Here is a 26,489-nt window from a genome sequence, read left to right on the forward strand (position 1 = left end):
GATATTATATTGCAAGCTTCTAATCTGAAGTTTGTAAAGAAAGCTAAGCCAATCTTCTAAATTAGAATATTACTTAGCATAGCTAATGCCTTAACTTGCAAAGTAAAGCCACAAAACAGAGGGATTTCAAACATGTACATCTTTAGGTTCATCAATATATGGGACTACATAGAAGTCCAAATGTCCTAAATTTCTGTGACATAATCTAAAAAAAGTTATGAACCATAACTTTTCTAAAAAAAAAATGAAAAAAGAAGATTTAAACTGAATAGCGAATTGATGCAGATTCTCTAAATAATATTATAAAGCAAGTGGTTAAGGTATCTTCTTTACTTCCCACCAAATAAATACTGGTGTAGACCTGTTAAGTCTGGGTAGCCAATTATCTTTCTTTTTAAAAAAATCACATTGTGAGTTCTCTGAACCAATTGACGCTAACCAACATTAAAACAGCACATTACTGTTATTGTTTAGTGTTAACAAACGTCTATTCATCTGTTAAGAAAAAAAACCCATAAAATATTTAGACAACAATTTGAGGAAATGGATGAACTTTATTGAAATTGCAAATAAATGAAAATTCTTTTTGCTTTAGACCAATTTATTGGCCTCTTCAATTTCTGGAGTAGTTGCCTCTTCGGAATTTGCATTTGTTGACGAATTCTCTTCCGGCTCAGTGATGGGATTAATAGATGTTTCCTCGGGAGTCGGCTCTTGAGCTTGAGTACACGAGCAGGCATCTTGTGTATTGGCTGAAATCCACTCATTAAAGCTGGAGACACGAGTATAGACACCGGGAGCATTGGGTTTGGCGCAACCTTCACCCCAGGAAACAACGCCAGCCAGTTGATAGGTCTGACCATCGTCCAGAACGTGCATTGGGCCGCCGCTGTCACCTTGACATGAATCCTTGCCACCCTGTTCCACATAACCAGCACAAATCATGTTGTCAGTTATTCGATGCTCTCCATAATTGCTGTTACGGCACTCTTGCTGCGATAGAATGGGCACCTCCACCTCCTGAAGGGTATCGGAAATGGGACCACCCTCACTCAAGGCACCCCAACCTGTGACCACAGCGGTTTGTCCAGCGTAATGCTCATTCGGCAATGGCATACACACCGGATGCATATCGATGCCCAAACGCACTGGTTCAGTGAAGCGAATGAGTGCTATATCACTGTCAAAGGTGCGTGTACTATAATTCGGGTGCACTAGAACCCTGGCCACACGTCTATCAACAATCTTGACATTACTATCCTGACGATTGTGCTCGAGCAGACGAACTGTGATCAAACGATGATAGAAACCATTCACACAATGAGCCGCAGTCACAGCATATTGATCATTGACCAAAGTGGCTCCACAATAGAAGCTACCAAACCACATTAGCATGGCCATCCAGGGATACTCATGGACTTCGGTTTCCTGTCCGCCTACGATACGATGTCCGGTATTGATGCTGCCACACGAACATGCTGGACATTCTTTCTTCTTTGTGGGAATGGCACTGCTACTAGCACCACTGGGATCAGCATATTCTGGTCCCAATATGGACACAATCCAATCGAGAAAACTATTCTGACGTAGATTACTCAATGATTCCAAAATTTTTGCCGGCTCCGATGAAGCACGCACAGCAGCTAAACCGGGCGTGGCTGTGTGCCCCAAATCTAGCACTGCACAGACTAAGACTACAACTAAATAAATTGATTTCATTATGGGTAGAACTTTTCTGGCCAACTAGCAATTGGCAACTGGCCAACGCATCCTAGAACTGGTAACAAGTCAACTGAAATCTCTCTCATCTTGCTCCTCACTGACATTCTGGACAAAGAACTGGCTAGACCGGCTCGAGGTGAATGCCTCAAGTCAAGGAGAATCTGCGTTTGCAGCAAGTTTTTTCTGTAGTTTTTTTTTTTGTTTTAATCAATAAATACAAGAAGGAAGAAATTAAAAGAGCATTCGGTAAACCGAAGTTAAGATACTCTAGCAGACAAAATGAACCACTCGGCAAAAGGAAATCTAACAGTTTTTTCTTTGTTGCAAAAAAAACATGTCTTTCAAGCGGCGAGTGGTAAATATAAAAATAAATTTTTGGGAAATTCCAAGTTTTCTTCAGGCTACAAAACTCATCATTCCCTGGACTCTAGTTTCTGCCAAAGAGTATTTGAGGAGAAACTAAAAAAACTGGTACTTATTTGATTTTCTTGGTCTCCTGCTGACAGAGGCAGGCCTGTTTGGTGAGATTCTTGATCCAGGTGCCATAGCGATTCACTCGAGCATAGACGCCCGGATAGCCAGCCTTGGCACAGCCTTCGCCCCATGATACGACGCCGGCGATTTGATGTTCCCGTGTACCATTGGCCACAATATGCAATGGGCCACCGCTGTCTCCTTGGCAGGAATCTTTGCCACCCTCATCATAGCCACCGCAAAGCATGTTATCCGTAATCTTATTGCCATAACGACTCTTACGGCATTCATCTTGTGATAAAATGGGAACTTGCACCTCCTAAGGGCGGAAAGAGAGTGATTTTAGATGGAAAATCTCAAAAGTATAGCTTTTTTGACTCACCTGCAAAGTATCCGATGTGGGACCACCAACTTTTAGTGCCCCCCAACCTGTGACTATGCCTGTTTCACCCTTGAAACTTCTTCCTGGCGTGGGCATGCATACGGGATGGAGTAGCTCATTGAATTCCACTGGTTCATCCAATTTAATGATGGCTATATCGTTATCATAGTTCCTAGCGTTATATTTCGGATGGGTTATGACTTCCGAGACCTTGCGATCAATTTTCTGTGTATGTGACATCTTTCTATCGTGTTCGAGAAGACGCACTGAAATCCTTTCTCTACGGAAACCGTAAACACAATGTGAGGCGGTTAGCAGGAATTGATCATTGAGCAGGGTAGCAGCACAATAGAAACGCCCGCCATAGAGTAGCATGGCAACCCAGGGATATTGATGGACTTCAGTCTCCTGACCACCGACAATACGTTTCTGTATATTGGCAATGCCACAAACGCAATCACTGCACTTTCTTGGTGGATTCAAAGTGGGTGGTGCTGGTGTTGTGGCTCTACGTGTGGTTGTGGTGCTGGACGAAGGGGCCTGGGTACTTGTTGTAGTGGTTGAACTACTTGCTCCTGGTTCAGCAGTTGGCAGTGATGAACTGGTCAGCGTGGCCAGCGTGGCGTTCTCCGTATCCGAGGCACCTGGTCGTTGGGGCAACAACGATAATACCCATTGTATGAATGTATTTTGCGATTGTTTCAACGATGGTGATGCAGTTTCCTCGGCCAATGAAGCCACCGCCAAGATTAGCAAACATATCCAAGCGCTTCTAACCAACATTTTGCGTGTTGTCTTCTTTTCTTCTGGCTTTCTCTCCACCTACTTCTTTCGACCACCGGCTCCCGCGGCTAGTGGCAAACTGAAAAGCCAGTCCAACAATATTTGAAAGCCAAGCTTTGCAGCTCCGAAAAAGCATTTCACCCAAAAAATTCCCACAAAAGTGGTTCTGGTTCCACTCGCCACACGTCCACTTTGCCAATCTCCATAGAGTGGTGTATGTATGCGTGCGTGTGTGTGCCAGTGAGTGTTTTTTTTTGCATTTGTATTCTGCGCATGCGTGGGCGCCGCCGGCCACTTGACCATGATACTTCATACGGCCAAAGAGCAGCCACTGAAGTAGCGAAAGTTTTTCATTTTATTGAAATGATTTTTTTTTTTCATGTTTAAAATTTTGTATTTCATTGTTGTTGCTGTTTTGTTGTTCTCTGTTAATTTTACTTTCTTTTGATTTATCTACATATATTTTTGTATAGTTTATTTGTTGGTGTTGCTGCTTTTGTTTGGTCTTTTGGTGTCAACAATATTTACGTGATGGGCATATATACATACAAACATATACACATACTGGGTGTAGATCGATTTGTCAGCTGATCACGAAAATGTATGCAAATTTCGGTCTTTTAGAAGATTTAGATAGCAAACGGCTAGACTCTTGGATAAAAACACCCTGTATAAGAGAGCATGATGTAGGCCAATTTTTTTGCTTTGTGTTATTTATATACCAAAAGAGATGGGTGATTTTTTGATTTTTTCTAGACTGGGTAATTTGTGCATCAAATCAAAACTGTATTTTCATAATTTTATATAAAATAACACTTTTTTGATAGGCTTTGTTTGTATTTTGGTCAAAATTACTTTTAATCGAAGGCCAGTTTCTTAAGATTTCTTAAAAAAGATGAAAACAAATATTTTCTAAAGTAAACTTGGCTAATAGAAAAGATGTAAAATATGCATTGCGACAGTAAGAATATTGAAAATGTAGCTGAATTTTGGGGGACTTCCCCCAAGCGCTGATCTAGATAAGTGATACCACCAATAGAAAGGGCTTGCCGAGTATATATTTGAATAGAATATACAAATTAATACATAAATAAATATGAACGTCTACACTACAAGAATAAACAGAAGTAGAAACAAAAATGTTTTGAATTTGTTGTTAGTTTCTAATAGTTAAGCGGTGGTCTTTTTTATCGGATATGTGAATGTAAAGATCGCAAAGTCAAAATGTTATTGAAATACTAATAGAAAATTATGTTTTAAGTTATGATTAGGTTACCCGGAATCTGACCTAATGATAAATATAATATTGATACACTTTAAATTTCATCGGACAAGTTCTTTATAAAACTGTTTTAGAAATTATGGCTACAAAAATTCAAAAGTAATTAAAACTTGGAAACAAATGACCCTTATTAAGTTTAAGCGCAATAAATTTATAGAAATTTAGTAAGAGCCACAAGTTTCTTTTGCTTCACCAACATACCCAACATATCCAGAACTGTGAAATGATCTAGAGTCTACACTTTAATTGATAAAAATTTATCAAAATGAAACTCTCAATGGAGTCATTATTCAAAACTGCCCATGTTAGAGTTTGAAAAAGATATAAAAATTGCATGATCTAATCTTGTAATAAAGCTTGCACGTTTATTTCAACTTCGGCCTAGCCTTTACTAGAGCTAATTAAATATCCAACTTCTGCTTAATCAAAATCAGTTCATCAGTTTCAGTATTGAGTTTTCGTTGCAGCATGCCTTACATTTAAATTTTACAAGAAATTAAGAATCGTATAAGTTGATTTATACGGACCATAACAATCTGATGACTAATTTTCGTGATATAGTTTCGTTTGCTTGGGATGGATCATAAATACATACAATGGAATACACACAATGCATGACAAACCAAAAAGCACGCCCGTGCAATTGACATGAAACTGTCAAGCGACGTTTCTCCTTCCTTTCTTTACTTGAGGTAGATTAATGGTGGGTAAGGTACAAGCCACAAGCGTGTCCCAGTCACAGTCACAGTTTCAGTCTGCAGTATCCAGTCTCCAGCTCAAGTCAGTTCAGTTCGAGTCAGTCAGTCATAGAGACAGAGCCAAAGGTCCATGAGTCATATTAAGTAGCCAACCCACTAGACCATTAAAAAACAACTTGTAAAGTTATGGAGGCGGCTGCTGATGCTGATGCCGATGAAGTCGATGCCGATGCCAATGTTGCTGCGACTGCGCTCTTGAGTTCAACAATTACCAGGTACCTATACTAGATATTGGGAATGGGAGAATGGACGAACGGGTAGAACAACTCGAACCAAGTGCAGAGTCATTAGTATGCGCACACATAACACTTGGCATATTAATTGTCCGCGTAATGTCCAGAGACTGACAAGAGAGTCCAGTTGATGATGATGATGACGAACCGAACTAATGTCAGTTAGGACTACGCAAAAGCAATAGACAGAGAGAGAGAGGTAGGGCCCTTTAAAAACAAAATGCCATTTGCATAATGCCATCGTAGACAAAAAGCCAAACAACATACATTTAAATGGGTTGAGCCAAAGGTATAGCTAGACCTGCACTTGGCATGGCAATTATGCAAGGCCTGGACAGGCAACGTGACCACCAACAACGCTTTTTATACTCACTAGTTATTGGGTAAGGTGGGGTATATAAGTGCCGAATAGGTATACACCAAAAGACGTCATTATTTTTAGGTTTTGCCTTGCCTTAAGAAACATCTTCTAGTCAACTGTCATCAAAGATAAACTAGGATATATTTAAAAATAATAAACATTTTTATTAGTTTAAAAGGTGAGAAGTATATTTTAAGAGCCCTAAAAAGATATGTTTACGGTTCAACTTCTACTTTTCCATTAATCAATTCCCATCATTGAGCTTACCTGTAGTTTTATCGAGCAATCAAAACTCCATTCCAACTGTCTAATCGTTCTGAAATAAACTGAGTTTTCAAGTGAATTGTTGAGAATACCTAAGGATAATACAATATCCATTGAGATTAATTGTGATTCTTTCTCAGCTCTTATATCTCTAATTGTTAATGGATATCATAAAGCCTACTACCTGATTTAATATGCATAAGTTCGTTTTTTTTTTGCTATTTGTTCACTCTGCATTGCAAAATATGTTAATAGGTTTGTGTAATATGTACATTAGATGCTACTACTAACTACCAAAGAGTCATTAAAGTTGGTCAAAGAAGTGAAAAAGTTTGTGAAAAAAAGAGTTATTCTAGCTAAAATCAACAATCTTCAATATAGCCAATTTTCCTACTAGACTAAAAAATGCTTGAAAAGGTAAGCCTTTTAGGCTATTAAAGGCTATCCACAAGCTTTAGGCTAGCTTTAATAAAGATTGATGAACAATTTAAATAATAACTAAATACAATTTTCATATATTTTTTCAACATTTTCACCAGTGTTGCGTAGCGAGATACATATTAGTTTTTACTTTTAAAAGAGTTTAAAAAAAGTTAGATAGTAATACTGATTTTTACTGTCACTTTGATACTTTAGTTCTATTTTTAAGTCAAAGCAATCCATGACGATTTGATTCAACCATCAAGTCAATATGCCTAATATCTGAACTTATCAAAATCAGTTGCTTCGAAAACATTACACACACAACACCTGAACTGGTAACGGAGATGCCAGTTAAGAAATAAATAAAAAAATTATTATTTAGTGTATTTTGTGTGTCCTTTTAGGGACAAATCGTTCAAGTAAGTTAACATTTTTTTAATTTCTTCCTTAATACATATTAACTGTATTCTTCGCTCAGTTGTTATGCATCCAAACAGAGGGAATCCGCCACATGGCAATGAAGCAAGCGGCAATTCGGGTCATCCATTCCAGCCACCGATATACCATCCGTATTATGGAACACATTTGAATCAAGTTCCATGCCTGCGTGGAACAGATGGACATGTCGCTGCTCCTCCTCCAAGACCAGCCAGAAATAATTGTCCCAATGGAATTTGCTATCAACCCGGCTACAATTGTATCGATGGCAATTGCACTAGAGTTAATCAGGGTCACTCGACGAGGCCACCGACACCAGCATCTCCGCCACCGGGTTCAATGGCCGGAACTCCACCGGCGTCTCAAGCGGCAGCCCCTACAAACTACAAGCATTGGCGTCCTTAGAAACCGACATTTCTTGTAAAGAGACCTTGGAATACTTTCTTAAAGCAGAAGGTTTCCAACATCTTTGCAAGCAAATCCCCTACACATTAATTTTCTTTAGACAAAACAGAATCAACCAAACCAAAAACAACTGAACGAGAACCAAATACAGAAATTTACGTGAATTTACTCAAATAGTTTTATTTTAGTAACCCTCTGATTTCTGGACATGGGTTTTTGTCATTTGACTCTTGCTATGTAGAAATTAAATTTAATATTGGTTAACTACATTTGATGTGGTAACAGAACCATGGAAATGGTATTGTTAAGATAATCGTTGACCTTAACCTTTTTATAGGCTATTCAGAGCCATTTTAAATTTTATTCTTACTAATTTCAGACCTAAGTTTTAACTTAAAACCAGAGACGGATAATGACGAAATCCGTCTGATTTGGACTTTTAGGTTACGATGTTTTAAAACATATCGTACCCATAATAAATTGTTACGATTACTTTTTTATGTATTAGGGACTAAAATTTATACTATCATTGTTCACAATGTGAACTTCACATCATATCAGTTTAATCACTACCAATTGAGATTAGTGATAAATCTGTATTAATAAGATACATAGAATATGAAGGTAAATAATCTTGAAAAAAAGCGATGCAACTGATATAAATTATATTCCTATAGGATCTCCACTTAATACATTATGTTTACTCACTATAAGTAGGAACACATGTATAAATTATGAAGCAAACACATTTAAGATATTTCTGTGATATTGGAAATTTCAGCTTAAAAATTCTGTATTTAAATGTCAATCTAATACAAGTATTCTCCTCTCTATATTTATATATATTTATATTGCGATAACCTTACCACTTACCTATACATACTTACCTATACATAACTATGCATCTTATTGAAACCTTAGAAATAAGATTTTTAATTTCAATTTTAAAATAAATAATTTATTAAATTTTTCAAAAAATTTATTTGTGCGTCGGCCGGGAATCGAACCCGGATCAACTGCTTGGAAGGCAACTATGCTGACCATTACACCACCGACGCCGCTTGTATGGGGTGAAAATATTTCCCCAATTCAATTCCAATATATTTTACATATATTATAATTGCAGAATATTAAAATAGGTTTTAAGTTAAGTTTTTCGTTCCCTTTTAAAGAAATTTAAAAAACTTTTTTCCAAAATAACTGAAACAAATATTTACAAATACTTTCTTAGCAGTTATCTATTTGGATGACTTTTTAAAATTGAACTCGACCTTGTTTTTCAAATTTAAAAATAATAATTTAGTAGAATTGAGTCAAATTTTATATGTTATTGCTTTAAGCCTTAAAGAAACCGTTAGGAACTGCAAATTGTGAGTTGCAATTGAAGGCCAACAATATCAATTGTTTAAATGTTTTATGAGGACATCTGACAATTTAAATTGTCTTTAATAGCAGAATTAAAAGTACAACGCTCTGAAAAGGCTTTCAGCAAAATTACCCCCTTTTTGTGTCATAGTTTTCAGCATATAAAGAGAGAATGATTTCCACGAATGGATGATACATACATACAATATCCATTTGACATGCACAGGTGAAAAGTAATAACTCGGACTATGGCATTTTTTTTGGTTTTTCGTTCTGTTTTCCAAATTTTGCCAACAGCTGTAGACTGGAATTCAAATTATTCTCGCACTTTCATGGGGGGGATGAAAAAAAAGGAACAATTAAAAACGTGTATATGTGATCCTTCAGTTTCGCACTTTTTTTTGCTTTTGTTTTTTATTTTTGGCTTCGGTGCCAGGACATGCCGCGGCACATGTAAAGGAAATTTTCACAGACAGTTTGGTGCGTGTAAAAATTTCACTTTTGATTTACGCGTTGCCCCATCCAAAAGTCAAAAAAAAAGAAAAAAGAAATGGAAAGAGAGAGAGAGAGAGGAGAAAGAGGGAAAGGAGGAGAGAGAAAGAGATGAGAGCTATATTGCAACATATTTGCATAGACAATCATTTTACTGGCAAACTACCGACGATTATACTCCATGTTGGATGCAGACGATGATGATGTTTTCTTGTTATGCTCACCGTAAAAGTTAACCGTAAAATTTTATGGGCCAAGTTAATTAAACTGTGCAAAAGAGGGGAATACAAAAACCAGACCAAACCAAACCTGACCAGACACTTTTGTTCATTTGCAGTTGAAAATTTAATTAGTTATGGCATTTATGCCATCACAAAAGTTCTATTCATACAAATTAGATGGAAAATTTACATCGAGTGCTTAACCTCACGGATTCGTGTGAATGAAAAGGAAACGAGGCAAAAGATGATAAAGTATTTTCCACACCTGACACTAAAAACGAAAAAAGAGAAGAAAAATGAAAACTCACGCAAGTAAGTAAGTCTGGACATAACCATAAAACCACTTGAACAAGCTTTTGCCTAACGCGATAGTCATGATCAGGATGAAAATGCAAGGAATCGCTGCAACAAAGGTCAGTGAGAAGGAAAAAGGAAAATTGAAACTTTGCCTGGGCAAAAAGTTTCAAGTTGCAACCAAAAAAAAAACTATGAAAAGAGCTTGTAGCAAAACTCAACACGCAAACATCGATTATGACTTGTACTTGCCGCTGCTAAAAAGGAAAAAGATATATATGCTTCATATCGAAAGTATGGTAGTCGTTTCGGTGATACCCTTTACGAAAATTTTTACCGTTTCAAATTGGGTTTATAGAGGCAAAGGGGTCTCTTCTCTACATATTTAAATAGCAATCTTCTCTTCTTTAAACAATTTTCATTACATTTAAGGTGGTAGTTAATTAACCTAGATAACCCTCTGTATAGGTTAGGAGAAGAATAGAAGAACAATGAACGAAAGAGAGTAACCGAAAGGGCGCAAAATGGAGACTTCAATGATCCTTTGAAATATTAAATCCTGAAATTAATCAACCAACAAGATGAAAAACTTTACTAAAATATTTGAGTTAGACGGTGAATGAAACAAGGCTTTAATTGTGTATTAAATTTTTAGTATATGGTTTGATCTGTTTTAGTATTTAGTATTTATAATTTGGTCCAATAATCTATGAGAATAAATTAGTTCTTTAGCCAGCCTTTAGAAAACAATTACCCCAATAGTCTATTGCTAGAGTGTTCCTTCTTTAACCTAGCACATAAATTTCATACAGCCGAATAAACCCTTACCAAATTTATGTATATGGGGTACAATGAATGCCGAATAATAAATGTAAATAATTTTTTTTTGTTTTTTTCGTTTTTGGCATGCTCTCAACATGCTTGCAATAATTTGCATGCAACACTCCACTAAAGTAGCATGCAACGGCAGCTTGTCACGCAAGTCAGTTACTTGTCTAATGGATTAATTACAGGGTAATCTAAAGCTCATGCCGGCCAAAAATCTACTCAACTGAACTTGAAGTGTTTGAAAAAAAACAAAAAAAAAAACTACAATAGAATAGTCATCATTGATGATACATTGATAACTTATACTAACTTGAAAAGTAAAAATATTATACTTAACAACTTGACTATAGTCGAATAAAACTGGAAAATAAAAAAATCTTTTTAGCAATTGAAAATGAAAGAGATCATATTTTGTTGTCTTACATTTTATGTTGTTATTTTTGAGAAAACCAAAACGTAAAAGACCAAATTCTAATTGTATAATGGTTACATTTGAGTTACTTTGCTGTGAATAAACCTAAAATATAATTTTGGTCATCAAAGATGAATATCAAACAAGAAACTTAAGTTACATAAAACCACAAATTATTTTGTTTTACCATATTGCTGATAAATTTATGCAACACTTCATTTAGATAACTCTTAAAGTAGGTAAATAAAATGGAAATTTAATTTGTTATTAGTTTTGTTTTTTTCGCATTTATTCATACTTCATACATATATAATGCATTTACTTCTATATAACTATGTCAGTTGGTATGTGAGTAATAATTTTTTAAGCCCTATATGAATTAAATTACTCTACATAGAGAGAAAGAGTTTAAAAGAGTTGTGAATAAAAAACAAAAATTCCATTGACATGACGCTTTGACACACAATTTGTAGGAAAAAATGCTTTTGCCATGCAAAAGGCAAAGAAAAAATGACAAAAATTTGTTGCCTATAATTTTATTTGCGCTTTACTTCCGACCGGCAATAAAATTAACTGCAGATTTAATTAATTGCGGTTGCATGCTTTATATTTTTTTCTTCTTTTTTTCTCTGTCTCTCTCTCTTTCTCTCTCACTCCTTTTTCTGTCTGTTGCTCGGCGTTGGCATTTTTATTTCAACGAGTTGATTGTTTTATTTGCAGCGACTTTCGCTGATTGCATTCGGTTTTAATATGAAATCAGTTTTTAATGAAATTTACGCTGAACAAAAAATAAAATTAATTATTTAAATTAAAGAGAGAACTATTGAGGGAGAGACAGCGAAAGAGAGAGAAACAACAAACAGAGTAAGATGGAAAGAAAATTTTTAAATAGTTTATTAAAGGGCTCAATATCGACCTTGAGATACCGTGTACTTGTTTAGAATAATATGAACTTTAAATTATTAAAATTCTTTAAAGAAAAACCCTCACGAGTCTTTGAGGTTGAGACCAGTTTCTGCTTTATAAGATGTTTTTTCTTTTTCTTTTTTATTGACAATTCAGTTTAAAACTCTGCAAAAAAGTTCTCAAACGTTTTTCTGACTTTTTTTTTTTTTTTTTTTTAGCGATTTTTGGTGAAGAAGTAAAAATAGTAATTAAGTTTTATTTGCAAAATAGTTACACAGTACTATGTATTTGCCGCATAGAGTGACATAGTAGTAATATGGTATTTACATGATAGTTTCATTGTAGTTACTAAGTATTTACATAGTGGTGACATGGTAGTTACAGAGTAGTCACATAATAATTATATAGAAATTACATGTTAGTTACATAGTAGTTACATACATAGTTGTGACATGGTAGTTACAAAGTATCTAAGTAATTTAACTGCATTGTAGTTACTTAGAAGTTACATAGATCTTGGTGGAGCAATACGAACCTTCTTTCTGATGAATACAGGGTATTCCAAATTCTTTAATTCATTGATAATAACGCCAAAAATCGTATCCAAAAAATGACCACAAAAACACGCATTAATGAAGCCATTCGATATAATTTAATTTTTTTTTTTTTTTTTGGCTACAGTTTCCAATAAAATTATTAACCACAATTAACATTTTTACGACTTGTTTGTTGTCGCATAACGGTTCACTTTATGAGCTCGCCACAACATTTTCTTCCCATAGAATTAAATGAGAGCATAAAATTTGAATTCTATTGGGCACCTGATATTGATTTTGATTTTTATAGGTTCTCTGTTTTGTGTTCCCATTTCTCCTCATCGCCGCCTCAAGTGTTGAGTTTTTTATGTTGGTTATTGATTTCGAAATTTTATGATCGTGAAAAATAACAAACAAGCTCGCTGGTCTTATTTAAGTGCTTAAACGTGTTAGACCAAAGGCCAATTGGTTTTCTCAAGCTAATTGAAGAACATGGACATGACTTTTCAAGTGACGGCCTAAGAATCAAATTGACCCAAATTGTCCTTTGTAATATTTAGTAAACCAAACAAATTGTTACAGACTTCTGCAAATGTTGTCTACAATTTAGTTGGTTTATGCTTTGGTTTTACTACATGCGTCCAATTTGCGGGATCATAATGACATTCTGGTCTGTTTATACAATGTCTGTATGCTCTCGTCCAGAAATACACAATATATGTATGTGTATGTATATAGAGACATTTTCTTCATCAATGATTAATCGTTTTTGACAATGTTGCCACTGGTAGACAACCAAATCCGTTCGTTTGCAAATATCCATTTTACTCTGTGAAATTCCACTCTCTCTCTAGTAGGCAACTAAAATGCAACTAAAATCCATGCAAATTTTCTAGCCTCGCAGTTTGTGGTTGGCTTCTGGTCTTCAACCAACTCCACTCTTCTCTTTTTCGTAACTCCACCTATTCCATGTCAGTTTTGTGGCATTGCACTGTGACGAATGTCCCTAAATTGATGTATGATTTTGGCAGGGCAGACCAGGCCCAAAACCAAAAAAGAAAATCTCCTGAAATAGGTTTTCCGCGAACTGTTCGCGTACCACTCATAAGAGGGAGAGGAAGAATTGTCTGTTGGACAAACAACAGGCCGAATGTGTCAGATATCTGCAAGATTTATAATATAGCGTGGTGGCATGTGGGGACGTCTATACATTTTTCCACTAAATTTGTGCTGGAAACTTCAAACATCATTTAGGATATAAAATTCGTGCAAATTTATCGATTACTTTAGTTGGAAAATGTTTTTAATGTTTAGATATACTTATATAATACTCAAAACGTAACACATTTATTTAGGTTTCTTTTCTTAGGTTAATGGGAATAACAGAGTTTTAATTATTATTAAGAGCCTTTGAATGGCAATCTACTTAGATACTTCTTACCTATTATGTTTTGAAAAGTAATACATAAAAATTTACCCAGTTGCTGGTCTTTTATAAGATTTGATTCAAAATTATTTGCCATGATTCCTTGTGGTCAATCGATGTTTTTCACGCCATTTTGCTTCTCTTTAATCAAATATATTTAAACTTTCTGCCATTTGGACTATCTAGTTTGATAACTGGAAAACAATAGAAGAGGGGAACCACCCTCCTGTCAACTCTTATCGTTTCCTGAAGCCGTCAATACCAGCATTGAAGTTTCACACTTTTCTTTCTTTTCCCTATTTTGTTTTCAGGTAAACAACTTTCACTAGATAAATCGTCGTCCATCGCCATGACCTCTTTGTCCCTGTGTGTTTTGACCACTTAAACCAATTTCCTCTTCCATTATTGTTCGGAGTTGGTATTTTTTTTTATGTTGCCCCTCTCCTTTTGAGCTTTGCCAAACAAATTAAACTTAAAATAAATAAAACTGTGTGAGGAAAAGGAGAAACAACAACAAGATTTAGTTTTAAATGATGGCAAAGGGCTTGTCGTAAAACTTTCGCTTGACCCTTGTCAACTACCTCGCCACCAACCACCAGGCAGCCACCCAAGCCACCCACCATCCAAGCCAAGTGCCATACAACAATGTTGTAATCAACAGAAAATTGCCACCCGTCGACAAACCTCTCTTCTTCAAGTTCTTTTTTGCCGCCCCCGCCCTCAACACCCAGCCCTGCAGTAGTTATCTGTGTGTCCTGTGCGATTCCTGCGAGTCCTGTGTCAGTGTCAGCATCGTTTACACTGGCTCTTAAGTTCGTAGACTTTTCTGATGACCAACTGACTTAGTTTCATTGAGGGTTGTTTACACAGAAGACTGGTTTGCTGATAAGTCTTTCCGGGGTTGTTCAATAAATCGTTGCCTTTGCATAGTTCTAGGCGTTACAACTAATTTTGCCTTCTGCCTCCTTCTGCCAACTCTGGGGTCATTATTGCTGCCTCTATTACAACACATATCTAAACATATGACCTCATGTAATCGCTGCACCCCTCCACAATCATACACATACACCCACATACACATTTATTTTATCATTTAATGTTATAAATTCGAGGCTTATAGTTATATACTAAAGCAAAGTCTTAGACCTGGTTGATGGGGAGGAAAATGGCACTAGAAAACAGTTAGCAGAATTGGTATGTACTATTAACTAACTAAGGCAAGTGCGTTTTAGTGCTTACTTGGCAATGTGCTTTGCATTTCAATGCAATTTGTAAGCACTTGCAGGCTAATTAAATTCAAGTGCCTGTATAATACACGGCACAAAAACATGGAAAGAGTTATAAAATATTTAAGTCGAATTCAAATATTTCGCAATGTTATTATTGTCGTTAAAAAATTTTCAGGTATATAAAAAGTCTTTTGCGTTTTCGTCAAGAGATAAAGTGAAAAGTCATTTGCTTAAAACAAAAAAAGGGAAAACATTAGTGCTATGATAAATATTGTTGTCAATTTAAAAACTATGGCAAGCATATCACAAAATGGCTGAATCAAAACAAGAACTTGGCATTAGGCTTCAATAATTCAAAACTAAAACATTTAGTTTTAAAATTCTATACTCCTCCTATTAAAAAGTAATTCCAACTTGCAGTTTTAACAGTTTATACATGTCTGTATCCTATAATGATAATAATAATAATAATATTCCAACTTATTACTGATTTTTAAATTATTTATAATAATTTCATTGAAATAACTTGTTTTGCTGCAATGCAATTGTTAATTTTTTAGGCAAAAAGAGATAAAAAATTTTAGTGACTTGCTTATACATTAACCAGAGGGCCGGGGCTAACTTCGACCGCGTCAAAGTTTGTATACCCTTGCAATTATTTTGGTAACTCTTTCCTTACCTATTATAGCCATCAAAGTGGAAAAACGTTTAAGCTAAAAAGGCTAATGTTTCCGAAAGAACGGCCTACAATCTTAGCATAGGAAATAACGAAGATATTGATCAAAGTCACTGTTTTCCACCGATTGTTCCTATGGGAGCTATATGATATAGTTACCCGATCCTTATCAAATTTGGCACAGTCATTAACAGATATATTAAACTAACAAATGTTTAATTTGTAAGCAATCGCGGCAAAATTAACTAAGTTATTGACAAAAGTCACTGTTTTCGAAAGATCGTTCCTATGGGAGCTATATGATATAGTGATTCGATCTTGATCAAATTTGACGTAGTCGTTTATATGTGAAATTAACTTACCAATATTAAATTTCACGACAATAGCTCAAAAAATAACGAAGTTATTAAGAAAAGTCACTGTTCGTGACTTTGCCATTTGTATGGGAGCTATATGATATAGTGATCCGATCCGGCTGAATCCGAGATATACAACGCCTGCAGTATATACAAGCCTACATGCAAAATTTCAGCTCTGTAGCTCTTACGGTCTAGGAGGAGTTTGCGTTGATCCAGACGGACGGACGGACGGACGGACGGACGGACGGACGGACGGACGGACGGACGGACGGACGGACGGACATAGCTATTTGAACTCGTCTCGTCGTGCTGATCAAGAATATATATACTTTATATGGTCGGAGATGCTTCCTTCTATGCGTTGCACACTTCTGACCAAAATTAATATACCCTTTTTGCAAGGGTATAAAAACATATCGAGATGTGTTTTAGTGTTTTGTTTAGACAATAGAAATGTATTTAAGCATTAAATTTGTATAAACTACTACATTTTCCCATAGCTATAAAGGATGTGATTGTTACAGAAGAAAACATTCATTGCTCACTGTCATAATCTACAATTAATTATAATTCTTTTTACTAAATATAATAGACTAAATACGCTATATATATCAAAATAAATAATAAAATTAGAGTTGAATGTTTAATTACAAAGTAAACTCTTAAGTAAACTCTTCCTCACAGTGTATTAACGATTATTAATTATCTGTAAGTGGGCAATTGAAATGCATTTCATGTCCCTTTAACTCACATTACAGATTGAAATAATTTAAAGGTGACAACAGCTGGCCACAGAGTCGAAGGTTGAATATAGACCAGAGTTTACCAAAAAAATCGATTTTTATTTGGAAGGAAGCAAAGAGCATCCTTCGTCCTTCTTTTCGTATTGGCCTTCTTAACCCTCATTGATGAATTTGGCCCCTTGGGTAAGCTGTCAACACTTTGACTTTCAGGGAAGGGCAAACGCTTTAAAAGGTCCTGCTAACATACATTTTGTCAATAATTTTTACTCTCCTTGTTCGCTTTTGTCTTTTGTTTCGTTCGCTGACTATTTGACCGGGTTTTTGTGTTGAGAATTTTTGCAAATATTGCAGAATTTTGTGTTCATTTTTTTCTGGTTTGGACCAGTCATGCATTCCATTTCCTATTTACATTTATCTCTTTGACTTGACTTCTTTTTATTTTTGCTCTCTCTCTTTTTCGCTGCGATGCTAGAAATGAATTTAATGGAAAATGATTGTTGGCCAGGGTTATTGGCCCTGTTGCACTTGTACATAGAAATAACTATATCTAGGATACATATGTACATATAGCATAGGCGTCACATTGTCGGCTATCCTGGCCTGGCGCCTGGCGCATTGCGTTTTTCGTTTTGCTTTTTATATGATTTTTAATTTATTTGTTCATCTATAAAAAGTTTGCTTTTTGCACTATATATGTATACAATTTTTTTTCTCTGGTTACTGCCGCTGACCAAATGGTGCCAACTAAATGCTGAGCCAAGAAAAAGAAATAAGCCAAGCAAAAGAACAAAAAAAAAAAATCATTTAACGTTTGCCAAGTGGCATGTAAATTGCCTGCAGTGGACAAGAGATACAGTGCGTATGCATAATTTTTTTTCTTCCTAACATCTTTTTAGATAGAAATGCAGTGATTTTTTTAAGAACCCGCAAAAATTCTAGATATGTATTTATTTCCATATACAATTTGGAACTCAAGAAGTTACTTTATCACATACTATCTATGTCACCATGTTTTTAGCACGATGTTCTTCTCACAACATAAAATTTATGTAGGGACTACAAGGTATCCAACTGTCTAGAGGTTAGTCTCTTAGGCTTAGAATTTCAGGAAAATAAATAGTAAAATTTATTATCTTTACTTCTGATCTTGCCTACTAAAATGGATAACTATAATGGCTACTACAAATTTTACAATATTTCTATTAAATAATGACATATCAATGAACTATATCTACTATTTAGATAGTATTAATCGCTATAGCAATTCAATAAGCTAATCTATTAACCATTAACCTATACCTAATAAATGGTACTTAAAAACGTTGCCGTGTTTTCGATAAAACTATAATTTGACTATAAATCAAAGAAGATATATACAGGAATTAAATATCATTTAAACAAAAGTTAGCATATAAAATGCGAATAATTTAAGCCTTGCTTTTTTCACCAAAATATATATAGTTGAAATATTTTTGGATTTACGAATGCTCTTAAATTATTGTAAATAAATTGATATGGTAAATTAATTTACCCATTGACTATCGGAAGGAGAATTGAAATCCGCGCATTCTCATAAATCATTCAACGTAAATCCCTGTAACAAATTTTTCTGCATGCAAATCAATTGTTCAATTGTTTTCTATCTTTTGAAGCCAAAACCAATACAATAAAATATACATAGGATCAGGCAATTTGGTAAGAGGTGGCACGCGAAAAGGGGAGTATGGGTGGTGGGGGGAGACTACACGGGGGACAACAAACAAGTTGGCGGCCATAAATAAATATCGCATAAGCCCAGACCTAACAAACGAGAACGGAAAAAAGAACTGTACAACAAATCGTATATAGAATATAAATTTCTCTTTTGTAATAAAATAAACTTAATTTGCAAATTCAATTTAAATAATACGAAAGCGAAAAAAAAACCAAATATAGAGAATATTCGTATATATTGATATATGTACATGTTTTCAATTGTCTGGGTTTAGTTGAGTGGCAGCTGTTGGAAGCTTGGTGAAAGGATTAAATGCGTTTTGGGTTAGTGGTAAAATATATATATGTTTATGTATGTATGTTCATATATACAATTATATATAGAACTTAGTGGTTTATTAACTCTGTTGAGACACTCACAGTCAAAAAGAGATAGAGGGGCAGGGTGAGAGTTTGTTGCTAAAATTAAATTGAATTTGATGCTTGAACTATTTTAATTTCCTTTCTGGACATGAGGCGATTCCAGCACCATCAACAAACTCTCTCTATATATATACATATATATAATAAACGACAAGCGACACGTACGCACTCCATGAGGATGAAGACAAGGAAGACGATGATGATGATGATGATGCTCCTGCTGATGTTGCAACACATGTGTGAGTTGCAATATCTTGACGCAAATTGAAGTGACAGTTGGTCGCTTACATCGTCTTTGTGCTCTGTCTCGGGTGGGTGGCAACTCAAAATTAAACTCTCATATTTTTTCCTGAATACTCGCTTGATCTACGCTGAGGCGAAGAAACTTGTTTTCCACCACTTTTAGAACTATTTTCCTGACTTTGACTACCTTGTGACTGAGTCTGAGTATCGTTAGTAAGTTTACCATGATAAATTCCAAAAGATATCATCAAATTTGAATCAATTAACATTGTTGCTCCAGCATTATCGAATACCCCACAATAATTGGGAGCTGAAAAAATGGTTACCAATTGCCGTTTGGCAAAGAACTCATAACCATCTTCAACCACCTGATGGGCACGGCAAACCAAATCAAAGTCATTACGGATAAGAAAACGCTCGACAACATCACAACCAAAGACAACACTAACCCCACGATTATTCTTACTCCAACCATAGTCAATACGATTCGGATCGGCCCACAAAAGATCACACAACAGGCCCTCATCGGGAATATCGGTGGGCCGAGAGAGACGATTGATCTGCTCTACATTAGTGAGATAAGGACTCAGTCCACCATGACAGCAAAAGATACGATTCGAAATGGTCGCCGCAGCGGGCATACAATTATAGCAATCCACAAAAGATTTCCACAATTTGATGGTATAGCGACGTTTGCATTCATCAAAGAAACCATAGATTTGATTCAACGATTGACTTTCATGATTCCCTCTTAGTAAGTAAACATGATCTGGATATTTAAGCTTATAGCAGAGTAATAAAGTAATAGTTTCTATAGAATTTTGACCACGATCCACATAATCGCCAAGAAACAGATAACGCTGTTTGGGGGGATGGCCCGTGTTCCTTACAATACGCAACAGATCATCATATTGGCCATGTAAATCGCCAACCACGCAACATGGAGCCTCCACTTGTAGGCACATTTTTTGCTGCATAAACTCATCTCGGACCAGATAACAGACGGCTAACAAATCCTCTTGACGCAAGTTAACTGTACGATCCTGACGCCTGCCAGCCTCCAGTGTGCGTATTAAATCAACTATATTGGGTTTATGTTTTAAAAAAGTCATAATTGTGAAGGCTCTAAGGCCTACTAGTAAATGGATTTGAATAAAAACTCTTGGTCTACTAGCAAAAAATAAGTGAATGTATTTATTATGTCTTTGTGAAAAGTGTTTTGCTTTTATTTCCGTCGCTTTCGATTCGCTTTTGATTTCTTTTCAATCCGAGGATTTATCTCCAGATGGTCCTTCCACTAAAGGCTTTGCCTTATAATGTCCACTTTCACGAGGGCGAGGTTTCATTACAATTAATGTAATATTTAGAGCGTCATCCACACACATCATGGCACCGGCATTATCATACTCTCCACAATAGTTAACAGCCGAAAAGACGGTGATTAATTGACGTTTGGCAAAAAACTCATAACCATCTTCAACAACTTGATGGGCCCGACAAATTAGATCAAACTTAAAACGTGCCAGAAACTGCACTACAATATCGACGCCAAATGTAAAGCTAACGCCACGAGAGTTTTTACCCCAACCGTTTGCAGTGGGATCCGGATCGGACCATAGGAGATCACAGAGTAAACCATTACTCTTCACCTCAACAGGACGTGATATTTTTCGTATATCTGACAATTCATGTAACATCGGACTGAGTCCACCATGACAGCAGAAAATTTTCGAATCAATTATAGCAGCAACAGGCATGCAATTGTATGTGTCGACAAAGTGTTTCCACAATCTAACTGTGAATCGCCGTTTGCACTCATCATAGAAGCCGTAGAATTGATTTATGCTAGCCGATTCGTGATTGCCTCGCAATAAGTACACATATTCTGGATATTTCACTTTATACGCCAATAGTAAAGTGAGTGTCTCCACCGAATGTTTGCCACGATCCACATAGTCGCCAAGCAAGAGATAACTTTTTGCTGGCGGATGGCCAGCTGTCTCGAAATATCTTAACAGATCACTATACTGACCATGGAGATCGCCCAGTACATTGATCGGTGCAGATATTTCCAGTAACATGGGCTCCGACAACAAAACTATTCGAGCATTTGTTAATAGGGCATATAAATCGACCTCGGGCACTCCAAAATGTTTATCCGACTTCCAATTGAGCAGCGATGCTATCATCTCATCTAATTGTTTGGGCAGCATTTGAGTACCCACGGCGAGGGTTAGATCATTTGTGTATAATAATGTAGGGTAACAAAAACCAACAAAGGAAAATTGTGAAAAAAATCTGAAATATGAAAAAAATCCCTGACAGCTATTTCAGTTCGTTTCATTTGCACTCACTTACTTCATCTAGCATTTTTTTGTGACGATCTCTTTGGTTAATCTGACCCGACTGTCGCCGATGAAGTTTTTTTTTCAACGGATTTCTTTAAAATTTGGGAATTTTTAGTTTAATGTACACATCAATGATTGTGCCAAATTTCATAAAGGTCAATAATATTCGACAATATTCTATAATTTTTATATGAATAAGAAAACAAGTTTTGTATCTTATGCAATTATCACAAATATTAGGTAAATAATAGTTAACTTTTAACTTGCTTAAAATAAGATGCCACGCAAAATATATGCTAAAATTGGATGCATTGCACAATAGAAAAGTTTTTTATTTTATGACTCATTGGAAAAGTAACACAAAAATTTGGATTGCAGGGTATACAAAGATTGGTACTTCCAATATTGGCGTTAGCCTCTAGTCTTAACAACGATATACTGTGTATTCGATTGACCATTGGACACTAAGGACATCTGCCTCTTTGATATACACGGGGTAGCCTTTTTGAAAGTTGTTTTTTTTTTCTTTTCAAAAAAAAAAACAAAAAAAAAATCTACAACATCATAACAGACAACACAATTTTTATATTAAAGGCCAACACGCATATTCACCGTTTCACTATTACACTCATGTTGGCCACACACACCGAACACACACACTCACACAATTTGGGCGTATGTCTTAATAACTGGTCGCCAGGACATCATAATACTATGCCAGGAAGGACTTTTCCACCTTTACCCGTTAGACATCATTCACCGCCCCCCGTTGATGATCGACCGAGCACACTTAGCCATTCAACGAATACTCCTAGATTTAATTTAAATGAATTGATATTCAAATTGAAGAATTTTCGTCGTAGCAAACAGCAACGTTTGCCCCTCATCGAGGATGATATAACCCAATTGTGTGCCGTAGCACGTGAATTATTTATGGAGCAACCCATGTTGCTGGAAATAAAAGCACCTGTTCGTGTCGTTGGGGATTTACACGGGCAATTTCATGATCTTCTCAAGATACTCGATCATTGTGGATATCCACCACAGGTTAGTTATCTATTTCTCGGGGATTATGTGGATCGTGGCAAGAATTCTGTGGAAACTATAACTCTTCTGTTGGCTCTGAAAGTGCGTCATCCGCTGAATGTGCATTTACTGCGCGGTAATCACGAATCGCAGTCGGTGAATAGAGTCTATGGCTTTTTTGATGAATGCAAACGTCGGTATACAGTGAAATTGTGGAAAACCTTTGTCGATTGTTATAATTGTATGCCAGTGGCAGCTGTTATATCGCAACGAATTTTCTGTTGTCATGGTGGTTTGAGTCCACAGCTCAAGGATCTAAGTGACATACGCTCCATTCAGCGACCAGTCGATGTTCCGGAAACAGGATTACTTTGCGATCTACTGTGGAGTGATCCTGATCGTTACGGCTTTGGCTGGTCGCCGAGTGATCGAGGCGTAAGTTATCTCTATGGTCGAGATGTGCTCGAGAAATTCTTACAGAAATATGATTTCGATTTAGTATGCCGTGCCCATCAGGTAGTTGAAGATGGTTATGAATTTTTTGCAAAACGACAATTGGTCACAATATTCTCAGCACCCAATTATTGTGGCCTCTATGATAATGCTGGGGCTTCAATGGGTGTTGATAAGGATTTAATTATCACGTTCGATGTGCTAAAGCCATCAGAACGTAAATCACATATCAGAACATCACCCACACCACCCGAAAGTCCGAACTAAGATGGCTTTGAAACATTTCATTTCGAAATGTGAGCTCATTTTATCATATGTATATGTTTTTGGAATTGCCAAGCTGTTGTTTGCTCTTTGGTAAACCCCCCGATCTATCTCTATCTTTCCCTGTCACTCATTCATTGTAATTCGGACAAATATGTCGCAGCGTATGTCAAGTATGATGGAGGCATCGAATATCGATCAAATAATATTGCGTATCATTGAAGTTCGTCGTCTGAAGCAATTGAATCTCACTGAATCGGATATACGTGCTGTGTGTTCGCGTTCGCGTGAAATATTTATGGCCCAACCCATGCTTCTGGAGCTATCGGCGCCAGTGAAAATCTGTGGCGATATTCATGGACAATTTATCGATCTATTGCGTCTCTTTGACTATGGTGGCTATCCGCCAGTCTCGAATTATCTATTCCTTGGCGATTATGTCGATCGTGGTAAGCAATCGATTGAGACTATTTGCTTGCTGTTGGCCTATAAAATAAAATTCCCGGAGAATTTTTTCCTCCTGCGTGGAAATCATGAGAGTGCTGGCATTAATCGCATTTATGGCTTTTACGATGAGTGCAAGCGACGTTATACGATCAAATTGTGGCGTACATTTGTCGATTGCTATAACTGCATGCCAGTGGCTGCCATTGTGGATGAGAAGATCTTCTGTTGTCATGGTGGACTGAGTCCAGATCTCTTGAATATCAATCAGATCAGCCAATTGCCGCGTCCCTGTGATGTGCCAGACAAGGGTCTACTCTGTGATCTTCTATGGTCCGATCCGGATCCCAAAATAATGGGCTGGGGCGATAATGATCGTGGTGTTAGTGTCACCTTTGGGGCCGATATTGTTGGCAAATTCGTTCATCGTCATAAATTCGATTTGATCTGCCGTGCCCATCAGGTTGTGGAAGATGGCTATGAATTCTTTGCCAAACGTCAGTTGATCACCATATTTTCTGCACCCAATTACTGTGGAGAATTTGATAATGCCGGTGCCATGATGTCTGTAGATGAAACCCTTATGTGCTCTTTCTATGTCCTCAAGCCATCCAAAAAGGCTGGCATGCGTAAAGTGCACACCAAAAGTTAATATAAAATTTAACCCAAACAACAAGCAACAAAAAAAAAAAAGAAAATAAGAAAGAAAGTCTAAAATTAATCTGAATCCTACCTGGAATATATAGCAAACGGAAAATTCAATTCAATGAGCTCAATCCAAAATTTTTGTGTATTACATATTTAGTGGGCGCATATTCTTGAAATCGAAAGCGCAATTGTAGGTTGCATTGGAGCAACAATGAAAAAATTATATGTTTTCCACTTTATTTTTATTAAACTTTAATGTGCATTTTATTTGAAAAAGAAAAAAAAAACTAGTGAAATGAATGCAATTTTTGCATAGAGTTTTTCTCGTCAACTGACTATTAGAGGATTATATATTGAAGCTGTATTAGGTTTTAATGTCATTTCAATGTCATTTTCAATTGGTGCCCAAATCGCCCAAATTAATTAAAACGTATATTTTTTAGAAAGTTTTAGGAAATGTTATCTACATTTTAAGGTCATACATTGATCATGTGTTATATAAGATATTTTTGCCGACTTTGTACATATTTAAGAAATTTTAGTAGAAATCGAAAACTACCAATAGTCAATATGTTATTTTTTTGACACAATCTTTTAATGTACTCATTTCTGCCTATATAAATATTAAAAAACAATATTAAATTTAAGTGTTTTTGCTGAAAAATTAAACAAACAGATAGCAATAAAGTTTCAATATTCTGTGCGAATCAATTTAGTTTGGATGGTTATCGATATTGCCATCGATAGTTTTCCTCCACTAATAATCGTCATCGAGTTCCGTCATTATAAATGAACGCGTTGTTTAATAAACGCCACACCAAGTAAACGACGATTTCTAGGATCATATCTAAGGTAATATCTATTGAATTTCAGATAACTTGAAATTAAAGTTAATATGCATTGATTATGTGTACAACTATAATGCTGATATTGTACGGTCCATAATTTTACAAGTATACTTTATAGGGTTATAAAGTGATTTGGATGTTAGTTGATAGGCCATCCCTAAGTCTTTTGGCTCTTCCTAGCCACGATCCCTAAATTTACTCCAGTTTATTTTTTCTAAGGAGTCAACATTTCGCACACATTTCGAGTACAACCAAAGACAAATAGTTCTTTTTGATAATAAAGCAATTACTCAAACATGTCCAACATTTCTCGAAAGTTTCGCATTACATTTCGCATTTCCGACTGTTTGGCAAGTCAATTCGTACGTCTGACCGAGAAAGCAATTTAACAATTGTGTCAACATGGACTCCAGTAAAAGTCTCTCCCCTTACGTATGTGGCCATCGAATCATTGCAATTAATTTCACCCATTCGGCATACAGCATTCAAACATTTTAATCAAATGACAAAAAGACATACAAAAAAAAAATATATAATTTATTTGTTGCACATAAATTTATAGTACTCGAATCGTTTGTCAGATGCCGTTGGTTTGAACCAAAAGGCTTCAGGCTTCAATTGGCGCTTTATTAAATTTGTTTACTCTGGGCCCAGACAGCAACAGAAACAGAAACATTGAGCGGAAAGAGGGATGTGTGTTGTTGTGTGGTAGTGGTAGCAAATGGACTGGTCCATAGCCATGAATTCCAGTTCCAGTTGGTAGTGAACTAATAGATTTTAAATGTGGCTGTCGCTGTCAGCAACAGGGCGGCAAGGCAGGCTAGCAAAGGCTGGCTGGCTGGCTGGTTGGATAAACGTGGCTAAATAAATTGGTCAACTGCAGTTTTGGTTAACATGGGCAGTTTGTTGTGACAGCTGCAACCATGGAGATATCAAATACAGATAATAACAACAGTCACAAATGCAAACTACAACAGGTTGATGGGAAAAAGCGTTTAAATCACTTTACATTGATCTTATAAATGAGGTTAAATTAAATAAACACTTATATGTATGTATGCAAAGCA

At 36.0% G+C, this 26,489-nt stretch overlaps 6 protein-coding genes, 1 long non-coding RNA gene and 1 other non-coding gene across 9 annotated transcripts; 3 read left to right on the plus strand and 5 right to left on the minus strand.

Moving 5' to 3' along the window:
- Nucleotides 1-551: 551 nt before the first annotated feature.
- Nucleotides 552-1,757, minus strand: LOC6640859 (trypsin-1). Its single transcript, XM_002063879.2, has one exon. It carries the CDS (start codon nt 1,717-1,719, stop codon nt 592-594), a length of 1,128 nt encoding a protein of 375 aa, XP_002063915.1. The 5' UTR covers nt 1,720-1,757; the 3' UTR covers nt 552-591.
- A 49-nt stretch (nt 1,758-1,806) lies between these two features.
- Nucleotides 1,807-3,712, minus strand: LOC6640860 (trypsin-1). The gene is made up of 2 exons (XM_002063880.3): nt 2,579-3,712; nt 1,807-2,515 (listed from the first exon to the last, which is right to left on the minus strand). Exons 1-2 carry the CDS (start codon nt 3,359-3,361, stop codon nt 2,198-2,200), a joined length of 1,101 nt encoding a protein of 366 aa, XP_002063916.1. The 5' UTR covers nt 3,362-3,712; the 3' UTR covers nt 1,807-2,197.
- A 1,889-nt stretch (nt 3,713-5,601) lies between these two features.
- LOC124459937 lies at nt 5,602-7,693 on the plus strand. 2 transcript variants are annotated; one of them, XR_006953894.1, is made up of 3 exons: nt 5,602-5,616; nt 6,896-7,101; nt 7,161-7,693. It is a non-coding gene; the product is annotated as an uncharacterized LOC124459937 (long non-coding RNA). The 2 variants fall into 2 exon arrangements; XR_006953893.1 differs by lacking the exon at nt 5,602-5,616 and having other exon boundaries at nt 6,831-7,101.
- An 818-nt stretch (nt 7,694-8,511) lies between these two features.
- Trnag-ucc lies at nt 8,512-8,583 on the minus strand. The gene has a single exon. It is a non-coding gene; the product is annotated as a tRNA-Gly (tRNA).
- A 10,361-nt stretch (nt 8,584-18,944) lies between these two features.
- LOC6640694 (serine/threonine-protein phosphatase PP1-like) lies at nt 18,945-20,535 on the minus strand. Its single transcript, XM_047009798.1, has one exon. It carries the CDS (start codon nt 20,501-20,503, stop codon nt 19,478-19,480), a length of 1,026 nt encoding a protein of 341 aa, XP_046865754.1. The 5' UTR covers nt 20,504-20,535; the 3' UTR covers nt 18,945-19,477.
- Nucleotides 20,536-20,559: 24 nt separating this feature from the next.
- Nucleotides 20,560-21,698, minus strand: LOC6640695 (serine/threonine-protein phosphatase PP1). Its single transcript, XM_002063883.4, has one exon. It carries the CDS (start codon nt 21,602-21,604, stop codon nt 20,654-20,656), a length of 951 nt encoding a protein of 316 aa, XP_002063919.2. The 5' UTR covers nt 21,605-21,698; the 3' UTR covers nt 20,560-20,653.
- A 588-nt stretch (nt 21,699-22,286) lies between these two features.
- Nucleotides 22,287-23,485, plus strand: LOC6640696 (serine/threonine-protein phosphatase alpha-3 isoform). Its single transcript, XM_002063884.3, has one exon. The coding sequence runs from the start codon at nt 22,370-22,372 to the stop codon at nt 23,483-23,485; it is 1,116 nt and encodes a 371-aa protein (XP_002063920.2). The 5' UTR covers nt 22,287-22,369.
- A 13-nt stretch (nt 23,486-23,498) lies between these two features.
- Nucleotides 23,499-24,824, plus strand: LOC6640697 (serine/threonine-protein phosphatase alpha-2 isoform). Its single transcript, XM_002063885.4, has one exon. It carries the CDS (start codon nt 23,637-23,639, stop codon nt 24,576-24,578), a length of 942 nt encoding a protein of 313 aa, XP_002063921.2. The 5' UTR covers nt 23,499-23,636; the 3' UTR covers nt 24,579-24,824.
- Nucleotides 24,825-26,489: the final 1,665 nt, after the last annotated feature.

This window comes from Drosophila willistoni (assembly GCF_018902025.1).
Source record: "Drosophila willistoni isolate 14030-0811.24 chromosome 2L unlocalized genomic scaffold, UCI_dwil_1.1 Seg168, whole genome shotgun sequence".
In the NCBI taxonomy this organism is placed as follows: Eukaryota; Metazoa; Arthropoda; class Insecta; order Diptera; family Drosophilidae; genus Drosophila; species Drosophila willistoni.

Excerpts from the sequence above, each read along its gene's own strand:
- LOC6640859 (XM_002063879.2), bottom strand. The coding sequence starts at position 1,719 with ATGAAATCAATTTATTTAGTTGTAGTCTTAGTCTGTGCAGTGCTAGAT.
- LOC6640860 (XM_002063880.3), bottom strand. The coding sequence starts at position 3,361 with ATGTTGGTTAGAAGCGCTTGGATATGTTTGCTAATCTTGGCGGTGGCT. Across the intron at positions 2,516-2,578 it reads CCACATCGGATACTTTGCAG|GAGGTGCAAGTTCCCATTTT; the intron begins GTGAGTCAAAAA and ends TTCCGCCCTTAG.
- LOC6640694 (XM_047009798.1), bottom strand. The coding sequence starts at position 20,503 with ATGACTTTTTTAAAACATAAACCCAATATAGTTGATTTAATACGCACA.
- LOC6640695 (XM_002063883.4), bottom strand. The coding sequence starts at position 21,604 with ATGCTGCCCAAACAATTAGATGAGATGATAGCATCGCTGCTCAATTGG.
- LOC6640696 (XM_002063884.3), top strand. The coding sequence starts at position 22,370 with ATGTTGGCCACACACACCGAACACACACACTCACACAATTTGGGCGTA.
- LOC6640697 (XM_002063885.4), top strand. The coding sequence starts at position 23,637 with ATGTCGCAGCGTATGTCAAGTATGATGGAGGCATCGAATATCGATCAA.